We start from the raw sequence: 16,265 nt of genomic DNA on the forward strand, positions 1-16,265 counted from the left end.
TGTCCCCTATGTGTCCCCACATGCCAGGCACGTCCCTTACACACCCCGCATGTGTCACACGTGTCCCCGCACACCTCCCACATGTTCCCGCGATGTGTCCCGCGCGTGTCCCACGCCACCCCCCCCGCACAGCCCCAGCCCCTCTGCGCGGTCCCCCGCCCCACGCGCGCCCCCCGCGCGGTCCCTTTAAGCGCGGGGGCGTGTCGCGGGGCCGCCCGGCCCGGCCCGGCCCGTTAAAGGCCCCGGAGAGGGGCGCGCTCGGCAGTGGTGCGGGGGCGCGGGGCCGGTGCGGGGCCGGTGCGGGCCCGCAGGATGTACACGCTGACGCGCGGGCCCAGCAAGCTCGCCACGCAGCGCCGCACAGGTACCGGGGGCGCGGGGCCCGGGGGCGCGGGGGCCGTCCGCCCGCGTTGCCCCCTGACGCCCCGCGCCCCCCGCAGGTCCCACGCAGGCGGTGGAGAGCAGCAAGCTGGGCGAGCTGCGGGGGCGGCCGCAGCCCGGAGCGTGGCCCCCCGCCAGGTGAGCGCCGTGACCTTGGGAAGGGGACCGGCCCCGGGGCGGCCGCGCCGTGACCTTGGGAAGGGGAGCGGGGCGGCCGGGCCGCCCGGAGGGCCGCGGGGGGGGTCCCGGTGCCGCCGCCCGGTGCCGCCCGGCGCGGGGGTCGCAGCCGTCCCGGTGCCCGCACGGTCCCGCACGGCGAGAACACGCGTGGCGTGGGCCGCCCCGCGGGGGGGACGCCGGGGCTGGCGCCGCTCCTCCTTCCCGGGGGCTGTCCCCAAAAACCGCGGGGAGTGGGAGCTGTGGGGTCACGCCAAGGAGGCGGCGCGGGGGGGTCCCGGTGCGGGCAGAGCCGGGCCGGGCTGGGCTTGTCCGACCCCCCCGCGCCGGCCCCGGGCACGGCCCCGATTGCACAAACCGGCGGCGGGGCCAGCGCCGGCCCCGCCGTGGGACCGCCCGCCCCTGGCCGCGGCTCTGGCCACGCCACGCACCCACGCGGGATGGGCCGTGCCCCCTGCCCCCGAGGTGTGCCTGGGGGGACGCTTTGAGGTGACTCCCAGCGTCCACCAGCGGTACCTGGAGCTGCTGGGTGGGTGCCGGAGGGGATTCCAGCGCCTGGCAGGTGATGATGGACCTATCCCCAAGGAGACCCTTTCCTGGCTGGATGGCTGCGGGCAAAGCCCACCCAGGCAGGGCTGCAGGACCCCTCCAGCTCTGCCCATCCCCTCCAGCTTCAAGAAATATATGAAAGTCCTCCTGTCCAGCTCCCCTCCTTCCCTGTAGCTCACTGGAGGTGCTGCCTCCACAGTCACTCTCCTGCTGCCTGGCAGTGCCCCTGGCTGTGGGGTCTGGGGGTCACTGCCCTCCCCAGCCCCTGCCCACAGGTTCACGTGGGCTGCCTGCTCCCGAGGCCTGTCTCTCCTGCCCTCCAAACCCACTCCCGAGGCCCCTTAGACTTTGTACCATGAGGAATGTGGCTGTTGCAGGCACGTCCTCCCCCAGAGCTGGGCAGAAGAACCAAAATACTGAAGCTTTACATTGAACGTGCCCTCAAAATCTCATCCCAAGTTTTTCCTTTGGCTTTGTCTGGTGTTGCTGCTTTCAGGCTGGGGCTGGTTTAAGTGCCACCCTCCCAAAGGGAATCCTGGCTCTGAGGAAGCCTGACCTGCTCCTCATTGGCAGAGAGTTATGTCCCAGTCCTGGGGCACCTCGGGTGCATGCTGGGGTCAGGGCTGCTCCTGTGATCCCAGTGCTCGCTCTGCAGAGGATGGCATGTCCCCTGCCTTGTTCCCAAGTGGATTTCACTTCCATTTTCCTGATATTCCTGCAGTTTTGGTGGCAGATTCTTTATTTTAGGGACTGCACTTGGTGCTGGGCTGGAGGACAGGTGGGAGACTGGAGGACGTGCTTTTCCCTGAGGAGCTTCCCTTTCACCCCTCCCTGTGTCAGAACTCCCGTTCCCTTTCCCTGTCTGTCCCCTCCCTTGGGGACAGGGCTGGGTGGCTGCAGCTGTGCCCCTTGGCCTTGCTGGGGCTGTGGGGGAGTGTGCACAAAGTGGGGTAACCCAGGGCACCCAATCCTTGCTCCGAACTGGGGTGGGAAGAGCTGCTGGCCCCCTCACCCCTCTTTGCTTGTCTCCACAGTCCAGCCCAGAAACTCGTGTTCAACAGAGTGAATGGCAAGAGGCCACAGGTGCTGCTGCATCAGGTCTCAGCTCCTGAGGAGTGCTACACCCTGGCGCACGAGGAGAACGTCCGCTTCATCTATGAAGGTGAGGGCAGAGGGTCCCTGGGCAGCACTGGGGGGGGCTGGAGTGTGTGGGGCCCCTTCTGAGGCAGCTGCATCGTCCTGGAAACATCACTGGTGCAGGGATGGAGTTGCCACCCTGGGGTCCTGCCCTATCCTGTTCCCCTCCTGCAGTCCCCCAGGCTGGGACACCCCCATCCCAAACCCACCCCCTGCCTGTCCCCCCAGCCTGGCAGCAGGTAGAGCAGCAGCTGGACGGCAGCCGGAGCGGGGACAGCGCCTGCGGCCCCGTGCAGTACGTGGAGAAAACCCCCAACCCCGGACTCAAAAGTGAGTGGGAACTGGTTGGGGCACTTTGGGGTACGCTGGGCTCAGCCTGCACCTGAGCAGGGCTGTGGTGGGAGGAGGAGGATGATCAGTGTGCTTGGGGAGCTGGTTGGGTCTGTCCTGCTGGTGCTGAGGCCACTCTGGGGGTCCTGGGCAGGGATGGCTGACCTTGGCACTGTGGTGGGGATGTCCCACTGTGCCCCTGGGAGGAGCCCCAGCAAGCAGGACTCTTGGTTGAGTCTCTTCTGGGATTCAGGCCTTCTCTAGCCATCAAGGTGGGCTCAACACCATGCTGGAGAGGAGCCTCCTGGTCACATCGTGGGGACCTGCTTCTCCTGGGGCCAGCAGGACCAAGTGGGCATGGGGACAACACTTCTCTGGTGGCAGCTGGAGTCAGGGCTATGGCTGCAGCCTGGGGGCTCCTGCAGTGGCCAAGAGTTCCCCAAGAAGAGAAGGTCCCTGTAAACCCAGCCTGACCTTCTGAGGACATGGCACAGGGGTGGGGAAGATTTGGAGGTGTCATTAGGTTGAGTATCAGGGAAAGGTTCTTCCCTCAGAGGGTGGTTGGCACTGAACAGGCTCCCCAGGACAGTGGTCATGGCCCCAAGGCTGGCAGAGCAAAAGCTCTCAGGCACACGGGTGGGACTGTTGAGGTGTACAGTGCAGGCCCAGGAGCTGGACCTGATGATGCTTGTGGGTCCCTTCCAACTCAGGATATTCTGTGATTCCGTGGTTATTTTTTCTGGTGGCTCAGGGTGAGCACCTGGAGTTTTGCTCCTGCTCCAGCTGCTCCCCTCTCTCCCTCCCCTCTCTTTCAGACTTTGTTCCCATCGACCTGGAGGAGTGGTGGGCACAGCAATTTCTGGCCAAAATCGAGAACTGCTCATAAAAGAGAAGAAAAGTTTGCATTTGGTCTCTTTTTAAAAGAGAAACGAAGCTGCGAGCACCTGGTCAGAGCCCAGGGTCGGTGGCGTTTTCCAACCACGTTTTTAAGATGCCCGGATTGGAGTGACCCCCGGGACCGGACCACAGCCATGCCCGGCCACGTGCCTTCCCCGTGCCCGGAGGAGGAGCAGCCTGTGGCCCCAGCCAGGATTCCTTAAGTGCCAGTTCTTGGACCGCTGCAGCTCCTGCAGCCTCCAGCTCCCAGGGACACTTTGGTGCCGTGCTGGGGGCGAGGGAGCGGCTCCCCCCCTGCAGCCCAGGCCCCGGGGAGGACAGCGGGGGGCTGTAGCAGGACCGCCTGACAATAAAGCGCTGAAACTGCCTGTGGAGATGCACTTGGAGCATGGGCAGGGCAGGGAAGCAGTGGGGTGGAGTGCAGCATCGTGCCCTGGAGAGGGGATGCTCCCAGCTGAGTCGTTGGTTGCTCTGGATTCAAGGGGCTCAGAGCATCTCCCTTGGAGCTGCCTCCTCGTCCTGGGGCTGCCCCATGTCCCAGGGCTCAGCTAAGGGCTGGTGCTTGCCTTAGGTGATGTTTGTGATTGAGGGGGCACCTGCAGGGGGCTGAGCCAGGTTCAGAGCCAGGCTGCAGTGTGGAGGTGGGGAAGGCTACAGGAATGAGGGTGCCAGGGCCAGCCCCCCCTGCCATGGAGGCCAGAAGTCATTCTGAGCCCCAAGCTCAAGGTTTCCCCCTTACCCATGGTCGTTTGGGGGAGGCTAAGAGAGGACAGTTGTGGTGGAAAGGATGGGGACACCAACTTCTGCTTCCATACAAAAACTCCTCAGCCCATGGGCTTTTCCAGGCCAGACTGAGCTCTTCCAGTTCTGGTTTCGTTGGACACCCCCCTTCCCTCATGTCCTCAAAGCAGAGATCAGGAGGCCAGCACAGCCTGAGCAGAGTCTGACTCCAAAAGAGGCCAGGAAACACCCACTGGAAAAAAAATCGTTTTTATTATTCCTATGATGGGAATAACAACCACAATGCAGCCAGCGGGGAGCAGCAGCTGCCTGGGACCTGTGATGCTTCTCCCACCTGGGAGGCCAGAGAAGTGCCAACAGCAGCCTGACCCTGGCAGCACCTGTCTGGTGAGCTCCTGGTCCTGTCTGCCAGGTGACCATTCCTGGTCCTGCTCCCTGCCCTGGCACTGTGGCTGTGACTTGAAATCGGGAGCAGCACCATGCACAGCCAGCAGTGCCTGCCTTGGTGACAGGGAGGGTGTTACAGCCCCGGGTGACAGGGGAATGCTCCTTCCTTAAGCCTTTCTTCCTTCAGGCCAGGATGGCCCCAGGGAGGAAGGGATGGGGTGAGGGGATGCCATCTGTGAATGGACTCCTCTCACCCCAGTTCTGTCACGGGCACTACAGGGGTTATGCTGCCTCTGTGTACCCCCCCAGCACCAAGGGTCACCAGTACCCTAACAGGACATGTACTGTTACTGCTGTGCTCAGGGCACTGCCAGCCTGTGGCAATTTGGCATCTCACCCCCTGCAACCCTCACATTCCCACTGCTGCCTATCCCAGGCAAAACTTAGAGGGCTCTGCTGTATGTCCCTTTCCAGAAAAGAAATAAAACAGGTACTGGGAGTCTCAGCAGTTTGCTGGTGGCTCCAGGCACCCTTCCAGCAGAAAGCATCCCCCCTTCCCTGCCCAGGGAGGTGGCTGGTGCTGGGAGTCCCCCCTGCACTGTGCCCTGGCAGTGGCTGGCTCTGCTACCTGCCGGGATGCTCCCAGGGAGCAATCCCTCCCTGCCAGCAGCTCCAAAGGGCTACAAGGTGTCCAGGGATGCCATTCACCTGCTGGCTGCTTGCTAATAAAAACACACATCGTTAAGATCCAGGGAAATTCTTAGTAACATGATGCACCATCGTTCTGAACAACAACATTAGGCAAAGGGAAAAAAATGGAACAGGAAGGAATGAGTCAGTCACAGGGAAAAGAACAAAAACCCAACCCAAAAACGTAACCCAACCCCTGACAATGCAATCACTGGGAGGGAATCAGCCCCCCTCTCCATAAATATTAATTAGTTATGTGCAATTGTGTGTAGTACTATAGTGCAAATAGCTCTGCATTGATCGTGGGGCAGCAGCCGGAGGGGCTGCCCCAGGTGACACAGGGACTAGTTAAGGACAGACAAGAATCAACACGGATTTCCAACAAACAAACAAACAAACAAAAAAAAGCAACCCAACCACTGGGAAACGCTAAAAAGAAATCCCAGTTGCTGCCTCTGACTGGGCACAGGCAGGGCTGGGCAGTGCTGGTACCCAGCAGCATCCCAGGGCAGGACAGGGCCTTCACTCCCTGCCCGCTGCTGGAACAGAGGATGGGGATGAGGAGGGGGATGTGGGACAGGAATGCTCTGGTTGGAGCTGTGTGGGACATAAGGGGTGAGCTCAGCAGGACATAGGCACAGCCAGGGCCTGTGGCTGCACAGCACAGTGTGGGGCAGTGCTGCTGGCAAAGGCCTGCACGGGCACAACACTGAGCCCAGCAGTGTCCCTGGGCACCCTGTGGTGCTTCACACACATCCCACTGAGCACAGCCACATCCACGGGCACCCTGTGAAATCCCACTGAGCACAGCAGTGTCCCCAGGGACGCTGTGGCACCTCTCACAGAGCCCAGCAGTCCCTGGGCACCCCTCACCCACTGCTGCCTCCAGCCCAGGCTCTGGCTCTCCAGCCATGCCCATCACGTGCTGTTCCAGGGGCTGAGCTCCAGGCATTGCTCCAGCACCACGTCCTACCTCTCACCCAGTGCCAGCTCCTGGCACCACACAGCTCCCCTTGCATGGCTGGGGTCGGTGCCAGCTCCTCAGGCCAGGCTTGGCAAGCAGGCAGGAGGAGACAAGAGTTTTCCCAAGCAGTTAAAGGAGACGCAGCCTCCTCTGTCCCACGCCAGGCAGGGGCCAGACAGGAGCTGTGCAGTGTCCCTCCAGCTGGACACAAAGTGCTTCCAGGGGCAATCCTGGTGACCCCAGGGACGGTTTGGACCTAAGCTATGTGACAGCCTCCTGCTAAACCACGAGCAACCACCAAACGACACATCGACATGCGGGCGAGGATCACGAACCGGGCGTGAGCGATGGGCAGGGAAGAGGGGAGCAGGGAGACACCACGCTCCTCCTCTGCCAGCCCAGGCCCAACGCCCCTCTCCACCCATCCAGGCTCCTCCCAGCTGTTTGGGCAGGTTTTTTTGCTGTGTGGGTGGGATGACGGTTGGAGAGTGGCAGTGTCTCATGTGCACACACACACACACACACAGACCGCGGCAGTCCCAGTGATCCCGGTGATCCCAGTGATCCTGGTAGCGGGAGGAAACGCCGCCATCCTCTCCCCCCTTCCCCGGTGAAGTTTTACATTTATACAGTATTTAAGACACGCTGATATATAAATTACTGTCTCTATATATACTATGTATAGGCTGGGGGCCAGTCCATGAGGAAGGGCACCGGGGGGCTCATTTCCCTCTGTCCTCTGTGTAGTGCTGGAAGCGGGTGAAGCTCATGAAGACCTGCTCCAGGGAGATCTGGCTCACCGAGTAGTCTTCCAAGCGATACTTCTCTTTGGCTTTCTCCAGGGCCCCAAAGACCTGCAAGGGAGGGCACAGACATTAGGGCAGGGTGACTTGGCATGGAGGACCCCCAGGCTGTGACAGGGAAAGCAGAGGAAGCCTTTTATCTCCAGGGGGACCTGTGGAAGTGCCACCTTCCCTGGCAGGAGGGTGGGAGGATGGAGGAGGATTATTTAGCAGAGTACTTGGCTCCATTTAAAAATAAACGCTGTGTATATGAACCTTTTACATATTTATATGAGATAAATGAGTATATATATAAATAATATATAAACATAATATATAGAAAATATTTACATAATCTTAGAATACCTACATATACTATATATACGTATATATACTATATACATAGCTACCTGTGTATAGCATAGCTAGTTTATATATAGCTATAATATCTAAAATATTTATAAATATATAAACACATATATATTTATAAACTATAGTTTTTATATAATCTATATACTATATGCTCTCTGTATAGCCTACATATATTCTATACTATATATATAGGTGATATATATATATTCTATAGAGTATCACCATATACTATATAGAGTATATAGAACACACAGAGTGTACAATATACAGATAAATAGAATTATATATACTATATAGTGTTTATAGTGTATACAGTATATAGTGTATATACAGTGTATATACATATTATATATTGTAATTTATATAATATATATGTACATAATGTAGTGTATATACACTATATATACACTGTATATAATATACAGATATGTAAAAACCTATATATACCTATATACTGCATATGAAAACAATCTGTATACTATGTATATCTCTGTATACATGTATTTATATACAGTGTATATATAGGCAGATAGTATATACAGAGACAGATAACACATATCAGTATATACTATGTATATACTCCATATATAATTATCTATGTACATTCTATGCAGATGGTTACATACTATACTTACTATATATATATATATATATACACATATACATATATATATATATATGCACACCCATGGGGTTTTATCTGTGTCCCTGGGCTGGGATCCTACAGGGTCAATGGTTGGGTGAAGCCATTGCCCACAGCCCTGGTGGGACCACACGGTGCCACCCAAAGCTGGGGTGCCAGGGCGCTCCTGGGCCAAGGGACAGGAGCAGGGAGGTGCCCACCCGTGCCTTGTTTCCTGCAGGGATATCAGGGTGGGAGTGATGTCTACTGAAAGCAAAGCACTGAGAGCATGCAAAGGGGCAGGAGGAGGGTTCCCTCCTCCTGCAAACAGGGAATTTGCTCCAGCACCCCCTTACCTGTGCCCAGCTGAGGTTCTTGTTGGTCAAGTGGTAATGCACCATGCCCTGGTGCTCGTGCTTCAGGACACTGCCTGGGGGGGACGAGCAAGGAGAGGCTCTGGATTAGGGAATGTGCTGAAGCTCACACCCAGCACCGTGCCCTCCCTCCAAGGGCTCCTGGTACCTGGGAAAGTCTTCTCCACGAAGGCCTTGAAGGCCAGCAGCTCGCCCTCCTCCTCGCTCCGTGTCTTGGCCAGCAAGGTGTAGCCACTGCCAAACTTGCTTTTGAGGTGCTGGGGGCTGCCCAGGCACTTGAACTGCCCGTTCACCATGATGGCCAGGCGTGTGCACAGCGCCTCGCACTCCTCCATGCTGCAGGAGGGAGAGAGAACTCGTTCAGAGAATCATGGAATGGTTTGGGTTGGAAGAGACCTTAATGCTCATCTAGTCCCACGCCCTGTCATGGGCAGAGACAGCTTCCACTAGACCAGGTTGCTCAGAGCTTCATCTAACCTGGCCTTGACCACTTCCAGGGATGGGGCAGTCACAGCTTCTCTGGGCATGTAAGCACCAGGACGCAACAGCACAAGTTTCTGGGAAGTGGCTGGAGGTGTATTCCCTCCTCTTTGGGCTTTTGGAGGAGGGAGATTTAGGTAAAGCCAGCCCCTAGCTGCAGACAGGGACTGCCCACCCACCAGGCTCTGGAGTTGGGTCCCATCCCTCGGACCTGGCCACTCTCCCTGGTCTCTCATGCCGAGCCCTGCCCAGCCAAGTGTCACCTGTGGGAGGTGAAGATGATGGATTTGCCACACTCCCGCGTCCGTGTCACCGCGTCCCAGAGCAAACGCCGGGCCACGGGGTCCATGCCGGTGGAGGGCTCATCCAGGAAGATCACGGGGGGACCACCAATGAGGGCAATGCCAGCACTGAGCTTCCGCTTGTTACCACCACTGCAGAGCAATCACAGGACCATTTCAGTCGGAAACAACCTCCAAGATCATCCAGGCGACCGAAAATGGGAGGTGGGCACGGGGACAGAGATCCAGCACGAGCACAGGGAGCATGGGGGCAGCGGACACGGGGTTTGCCCAAGGCTCTCTCACCTGTAGGTCCTCACGAGCTTGTCAGCATGGGGCTCGAGGAGCAGCCCCCGCAGCATGTTCTCCACGCAGCTGCCGCTGTAGCGCTCGGGGATGCCGCGCAGCCGCGCGTACATGCTCAGCGTCTCGCGGCCCGTCATGTGCTCCAGCAGGGCATCGAACTGCGGGCAGTACCCGATCCGCTGCTGCACCTTGGGGCGAGAGGAACCCGAGGGAGTCAGCTCACGGGCAGGTCTCCTGGGCATCCACAGGGCTTTGCTGCTCCTCAGTGAACGATGGGGGCTGAGCCGCAGCTCCGAAACCACGGGTGGAATGAGATGGAAACGCTCCTGTCGCTGGAGCAGCCGGGCTGGCAGGGACGGACGCAGACAACTCTGGGTGGCAACTGGGTGGGCTCACACTGCTCTCTCCCAAGCTGGTTCCTCACTGTGAGGGACCATTATGGGATTCCCAGGCTCTCAGGAGAAGGAAAGTGCTGGAGGGTTGGTACCTCCGCCATGTCCTGGTCCTCTCCAAGGAGACAGAAGGCAGTTCCAGGGAGGGAATCAATCTGGGCCATGCTTTCAGGGCAGACCCTTCCTATGTTCTCTATGCCTGACCTTGTCTGGGGTCCCATTCACTTATGGGTTGGCCTCAGGGATCCTTGTGGGTCCCTTCCAACTCAAAATATTCTGTGAAATCTGTGACAGTGGTAGAGGAATCCCGTGATGGAACTGAAAACCCTGCTCATTTCTTGCTTTTCCAAACAGAGTGGGTAACTCCCAAGGAGTCCTCTAGCAGGGGTCTGGAAAGGTTTGACCTACTTGCTTTAGAGAGACCATTTTCCAGTTGTGATCAGTGACTCCAATTTTACACATTTCCATCTATGGAGCAAAACCTTCGATGAAGGGTTTGCCGCCCTCACAAGGTTTGGCTTCCATTTGTATCACATCTGTGATCCCAGTGGAGAGGGGACTGCTTCCACATGACCAGACAATGGAGAGCTGGGCCACCCAAGGACACGATATCCCTGGGATAATGCCACCCCTGGAACTACAACCACATCCTCCGCAGAAGCACCTGTGAGGTGGTTCAGCCCAGCCAGGCACAGGACTGTCTGCAACACTGCCCTCTGCCCCTGCAGCCCTCAGTACCTTCTTGATGTTGGCCAGGATGCTGTGCCCATCCACAAAGGCGTCCCCTGACGTGATGCTCTCATCACCAGTCAGCATCTTGAAGGTGGTGGTTTTGCCTGCTCCGTTGAAGCCAAGGAGGCCAAAGCATTCCCCTTTGCTGACGGCCAAGGAGATCCTGTCCACTGCCAGCAGGGACTCCCGGCTGTCATAGACCTGGGGGGGACAAACCCAGAGCCACGTGTCACCACCCATGGCACGGCAAGGCAAGGGGTAGCTTTGCCAGCCCCAGGAGGACACAGCTCAGCTGGCAGCAGGATGCTCAGGGACACGTTCTCCTCACCTTGGTGAGCTCCTTGATGACCAGAGGGCTGCTGAGAGATGACAGCAGTTCTGGTGGCGACTCTAAGACCTTCTTCCTCTCATCTGCCACGTCCCTGTCCTCTGGCAGCACAGACACCCGGTTCAGCAGTGCCACCTGAACACACGGGGGAGGCAGACCCTATGTCACCTCGCTGCTGGGGGACAAAGGGGTTCCTCCAGTGTCCCCAACCCCAGCAGGATCCACCCCTTCCGTCAGCCACCTCTGGGGATGCCTCACTCCCTTTCCCAACCCATAAACTCAGCCCCTCCAGAGCAGCCTGCTCCAGGGATGCTCCCTGGGAAGATGATTCAGGGGAAGAGGGTCTGTCTGCAGCTCACAGGGACTCCTGGGCTGGGCTAGGAGGGCCCCTCACTGCTCCCTCCCACGCGCCTCTGCTCACCCACTTCCGCCGCCTGCAGATGCCACAGACCAGGGTTCTCAGCCTCCAGAGAAGGTTTGTCTCAATGAGGAAGAGGAGGAAGAGGAAGGAGAAACCCTGGACGGCCAAGGAGGTCAGGTATCGCCCGATCCCAGGTGTCTCCCAGGAAAAGTAGTTCATCTGATAACTGATATCTGAGGAGGGATGGAACAAAATCGACACCTGGATCAATCCACTCTCAGGGGAGGAGTGGATAAGCTCCAGAGAAAGCTGTGAGCCCAAAGCTTTGCCAGGCTCCTCTCCATCCTCTCCTGCCCATAGCTCTTTCCAACACTTCCCACAAGAGGATTTGGGTCTGGAAGGGATCTGGCAGGAGGTATGCAGAGGACACCAATCTTGGGATTTTTTTACTTGTCTATGGAACTTTCCCCAGCCCTCATTTTCCTCCAAACCATGAGTAAGGAAAAGATTCCTTAACTGGATCACCTATGAGTGTCAAACACTGCCCAGTGTTTGCTTTAAAATGGTACCTGGGGCTACTGCCCAAGTACAGGCCCCATGATACTGCTCAGCTCCACCACCCAGCCCACAGAGACCCCCAAGTGTGGTTATGGTGGGTTGGCCAGGTGAGGACCAACACAGGGAGACTCACTGAAGGCCTTGCAGATGAAAATGGCTTCAACAGAGGAGGTGCAGAACTGAATGAACTCATAGTTCTGGTAGAAGTCACTGATGCACTGGCCCAAGCAGTAATTGGGTAAGACAAGGAAGACTTTGTCCAGGGTTTTGGAGAGGTCCACCAAGCCCAGCTCTGAAAGAGGAGCACAGGAAGATCAGCTGATTGGAGATGGCTGGTTTGGGAGAAAGATGCTGACACTGCCAAGTTCAGAGAGAAACCAAACATATTTTATCACGTTTAATGGTTGGGAATGGACTGTTGTAGGGTTTTACTGCCAGTGTGGGGACAGCCCTGGGGTGACAGAGTTCCCTTGGGGGCTGGACCTTCCTGGTGATGGCTGGGCAGGTACAGAGGGCAGTGACCCACCTGGGATGCTCATGATGGTGACAGCGAGGAAGGTGGCGGTGCCTGACAGGATGTTGAAGATGGTGAGCCGGGTGTAGGCCGTGGCTGCCACCGAGAAGAAGAAGCTGAGGAGGTACATGAGGGGGATGATGGCCCAGCCATAGAGGAGGAAGATCAGCATCACATCAACGAGGTGGCTGTCTTGGGTGAAGGCTTGCACATCAAAGGCTTGGAATATCACCTGGGGCACAGCAATGTGGGGAGAACACATGTTTGGGTTAACCTCAAGTGACATCTCCTTGCCCCAGCGGCGCAGGGACTGGGGTAACAGCAGCACTGCACTGACCCAGAGAACCCCTCATGGATGGGTCCTACCAGCAGCCTGGGCTTACCCCCAGGGAAGCCCTTTCTGCAGACTGGGAGGCAGAAGGGCAGATGTGGGAAATTCCTCTCCAAGCTCCCATGGATTTAAGATTTCCTAGTGCCCATAGCCAAGTATTCAGGTGCCAGAGGCTGCAGTCAACTGCCCCAGCTGGCTGGCCCTAGCTCTCAGCAGGACCAAGGGACAGTTTTCTTGCTGGTCCTTTCTACTGAGACAACACCAGTGGCCTCGTCCTTCTCCCTGCACTCACACACATCCCAGAGGGGCAGCACCAGCACTCCCACCAACAGGGAGGGCATCAGGGCAACTCACCAGCATCAGAGCACAAGGGATGAGGAAGTTGATGATGTCCCAGAGCAGGGCAGAAAGCCAGAAGTTGACCACGTAGACGCCGCTGACGAACTGGACGTGCTTGGCCTTGATGGCCCGCTCGCTGACCAGCAGCAGCGCGAAGGTGCTGGCAAGAGAGGCCATCCCATACAGCAGGTTGATGGCAATGGCAAACCCAGTCTGGCCTCTGTGGGGACAGAGAGGACAGAGGTGAGGGCGGGGACACCTCAGGAAACCAACGCTGAGGCCACACAGGGACGGCACAGAATCAGAGAATACCCCAAGGTAAGGGACCCACAAGGATCATCAAGTACAACTCCTGGACCTGCACAGGACACCCCAACAATTCCACCCTGTGCCTGAGAGCATTGCCCAAACACTCCTTGAGCTCTGACAGGTTTGGAGCTGCACCCATTGCCCTGGGGAGCCTGTTCCAGTACCTGACCACCCTCTGGGGGAAGAATCTTTTACTGATGTCCAGCCTAACCCTGCCCTGACACAGCTCCAGCCATTCCCTCGGTTCCTGTCACTGCTCACAGAGAGCGGATATTGGTGCTGCCCCTCTGCTGCCCCTCATGAGGAAGCTGTGGCCAGCACACCCACACCAGGTTTCTTGCAGAGAAGCAGCAGCTGGAAGAAGTTAGAAGCTGGAAGAAGCTGGCTACAGTCCCCCAGCATGCCGAATAAACACCCCAGTGAGATGAGCATCTCCCAGACACAGCCCACCCTGCACAGCCCACCACAAACCTTCACCCTGCCCTGGAGAGGTCCCATGCATGGTCTCTCTGAACAGAAGAGGTTCAGAGACCCTGGATGTGGGATTTTGTGAAGTGGACAGCCACACAGCCCCCCTGCTCTGAGCTCCCAGGGAAAACCAACCCCAACCAATATCTCGAGGGGAATACCCAAGCCTCTGAGATGTGTCTGTGGGGTGATGTGGCTGACAAGCTCAGACAGGTAAGTCAGCTCCACAGCTTTGCTCCTTTAACATCCTGAGTGTAATCACAGCTACATCTGGGTCTGAGAAGCTCCAGCCTGGCTCCTCCACTGACCCCAGTACAACCAAGCCACCCAGCACCCACAGGAGCCACGGGCCCCAGCAGGAAGGCGAGTGCTGTGCCATCACACGTACTCCATGAGCTGGTCCTTGGCCTTCTCGGTGATGTTGCGGGGCTGGGGGTAGTTGATGACGGTGATGGAGGCGTTGGGGCCTGCCAGCACCCTGAGGACGGCGTTGTCAGCCAGCATGAGGGCGGTGGCCGGGGAGTGGTAGGCCTGGTTGTTGAAGAGCGCCGTCACCACCGTGCGGTTCCCGGCCCCCTCGAAGGAGGCGGCTGCGATGTAGTGCTCGTTGAAGGCCCCCCTTCCTCGGAGGCCCGTGAGATGAGGTACTCCTCCAGCCCACCTGCCAAACACACCGCTGTCAGGAGCAAGTCCGTCTCAGGAGAATTAACTGGGGCCAACTGGAAAAGACCCCAGGCACCCCAGCCCTGGTGGCCCACCCTAGACCTGATCACAGAAACACAGATCCATGGAATCTACTAGCTGGAAGGGACCTACGGGGATCCACCAAGTCCAACTCCTGGCCCTGCACAGGACACCCCAACAATCCCACACCATCCCTGAGAGTGTTGTCCAAACATTCCTTGAGCTCTGCCAGGTTTGGGGCCTGGGGAGCCTGTTCCAGTGGCCTCAAAGAGGGTTCTGAAGAAGGCAGCTCTGCTCAGGTAAGGAGGGGTCTTGCCAATGCTGGGACACTCCCCCACAGGAGTGGATACACAGCAATGCGTCGGATATGCCGTGGCTCAGACCTAAACCGCCTGCACCAGCAGCTCCCCTGCTCCACGGGCAGTCCCCGAGCCCTCACCCAGCACCTCCAGCGGCGACTGGCGCTGGGCATCCAGCAGCTCCACGTACTGCTCCGCCAGCCTCTGGGACAGCCCCACGGCGCCCAGCACCGAGAAAGGCACGATGGTCTGGCCGTAGGGCTCCAGCGTCAGCCGCAGCTGGGACGAGTCCCGCGGGCCAGGGAAGGTCTTGGCCACGATGAGGGCGAAGGCAGTGAAGATCAGAGGCACGAGGAACTGCGCCGCCACCATCTTCCAGTTGCGCCAGCTGTACATGGCTCGCTTCATGAACATGGCGTAGAACTGCTGGCAGCACAGGTAGAACTGCCAGGGGAGAGGTCAGGTCAAGGCCAGCCCTGCTGGCTGTGGACACATCACCCCACGCAGCTGATGGGGAAGCGACCCCAAAACCACCCCCCATCCTGCATGCACCCCTCCAGCCTGCAGCACGGCCTGCTCTCAGCCAAGCCTGTCGAAGGATTAGCAGGGCAGCTGCCTGGCTCCAGCACATCCAACTCCCCAGCTTCTGAAGGAGACACAGCCACTTTGGGATCTCAGGTGTTAAAAGCAGCATCAGCCATGACCTTTACCCTCCTCCTCCTCCCAGCATTTGAGGCTCACAAAGAGGATTACTGTGGGGCGGCTGCTGCCGAGCGGCCGGGAGTGCCCAGCCCAGCCCTTGCCAGCACCTTCTCTGCTTTCCAAACCCTGCAACATCCTTCTCCCCCTGTGCCTTTGAGATGTGCCCTTGAGAAGACAAGGGATATTTATCACAGGCGCAGAGGCAGCAGGGCATGAAGGGCTGCGTGGGATCTGGGACACAAGCCTAGCGAGGGAAGGAAGATGGATTTTCAACCCCAGTGATGGAGCAACGGCAGGTGAAAACCACTTTAGACCACCTGGCATACCTAGAAGAGCAGTTCTGTAGATGTCAAGATTACCACAAAGAGGATGGCAGTGACCAATCCCCCCAACCCTCAAAATCATTTGCCCTAACAACAAGGATTCCAACTTGATCTTCCAATTTCAAGCCACGTGCCACGAGATCAGCCATGGGGGAGGCTCTACCTGGTAAACCCGTCTTCACAAGCCCCCTCCCCGTTCCTGCAGTGCTCACCCCCGTGTTGAGCTTGATGCTGGAGCAGTCCTCGGTGATGAGCGCCCCGCTGTCGTCCGTCATGTCCGTCATGCCACTCAGGCTGCTCGAGTCATCCATGGCCCAGTCGTTGGAGCGTCTCTCGTGCTGGTACTGGAGGGCAGGCAGCTGGATGGCCTGGATATCCATGCTGGAGTCCACCAGCTTCCCAACCCTGCGCCAGGAGGGACAGTAGGTGATGCAATACAAGCCCAGGCCGGATCA

At 57.9% G+C, this 16,265-nt stretch overlaps 2 protein-coding genes across 2 annotated transcripts in view; one reads left to right on the plus strand and one right to left on the minus strand.

Annotated features, from left to right (window-relative positions):
• The first annotated feature begins 228 nt into the window (after window positions 1-228).
• On the plus strand, window positions 229-3,839 carry MCRIP2 (MAPK regulated corepressor interacting protein 2). The gene is made up of 5 exons (XM_050317767.1): window positions 229-364; window positions 441-519; window positions 2,142-2,269; window positions 2,473-2,574; window positions 3,390-3,839. The coding sequence occupies exons 1-5, from the start codon at window positions 313-315 to the stop codon at window positions 3,458-3,460; spliced, it is 432 nt and encodes a 143-aa protein (XP_050173724.1). The 5' UTR covers window positions 229-312; the 3' UTR covers window positions 3,461-3,839.
• Window positions 3,840-4,445: 606 nt separating this feature from the next.
• Window positions 4,446-16,265, minus strand: part of ABCA3 (ATP binding cassette subfamily A member 3) — a 31,928-nt gene continuing 20,108 nt past the window's right edge. Inside the window, 15 exon segments of the mRNA XM_050317603.1 lie at window positions 4,446-7,107; window positions 8,386-8,459; window positions 8,552-8,739; window positions 9,147-9,317; window positions 9,471-9,658; window positions 10,601-10,795; window positions 10,923-11,057; window positions 11,344-11,516; window positions 11,975-12,133; window positions 12,368-12,587; window positions 13,041-13,245; window positions 14,191-14,416; window positions 14,419-14,463; window positions 14,926-15,229; window positions 16,023-16,215. Coding sequence (XP_050173560.1) covers window positions 6,976-7,107; window positions 8,386-8,459; window positions 8,552-8,739; window positions 9,147-9,317; window positions 9,471-9,658; window positions 10,601-10,795; window positions 10,923-11,057; window positions 11,344-11,516; window positions 11,975-12,133; window positions 12,368-12,587; window positions 13,041-13,245; window positions 14,191-14,416; window positions 14,419-14,463; window positions 14,926-15,229; window positions 16,023-16,215 — 2,608 coding nt within the window. The 3' untranslated portion in view covers window positions 4,446-6,975.

This window comes from Myiozetetes cayanensis, unplaced genomic scaffold (assembly GCF_022539395.1).
Source record: "Myiozetetes cayanensis isolate MyiCay16 unplaced genomic scaffold, myiCay2020 scf20-37, whole genome shotgun sequence".
Taxonomy (NCBI): Eukaryota; Metazoa; Chordata; class Aves; order Passeriformes; family Tyrannidae; genus Myiozetetes; species Myiozetetes cayanensis.

Bases quoted from the DNA above. Each gene is read 5' to 3' on its own strand.
- MCRIP2 (XM_050317767.1), top strand. From the start codon at position 313: ATGTACACGCTGACGCGCGGGCCCAGCAAGCTCGCCACGCAGCGCCGC. The intron at 2,270-2,472 runs GTGAGGGCAGAG...CTGTCCCCCCAG, and splicing joins CGTCCGCTTCATCTATGAAG to CCTGGCAGCAGGTAGAGCAG. The intron at 2,575-3,389 runs GTGAGTGGGAAC...CCTCTCTTTCAG, and splicing joins CCCCAACCCCGGACTCAAAA to ACTTTGTTCCCATCGACCTG.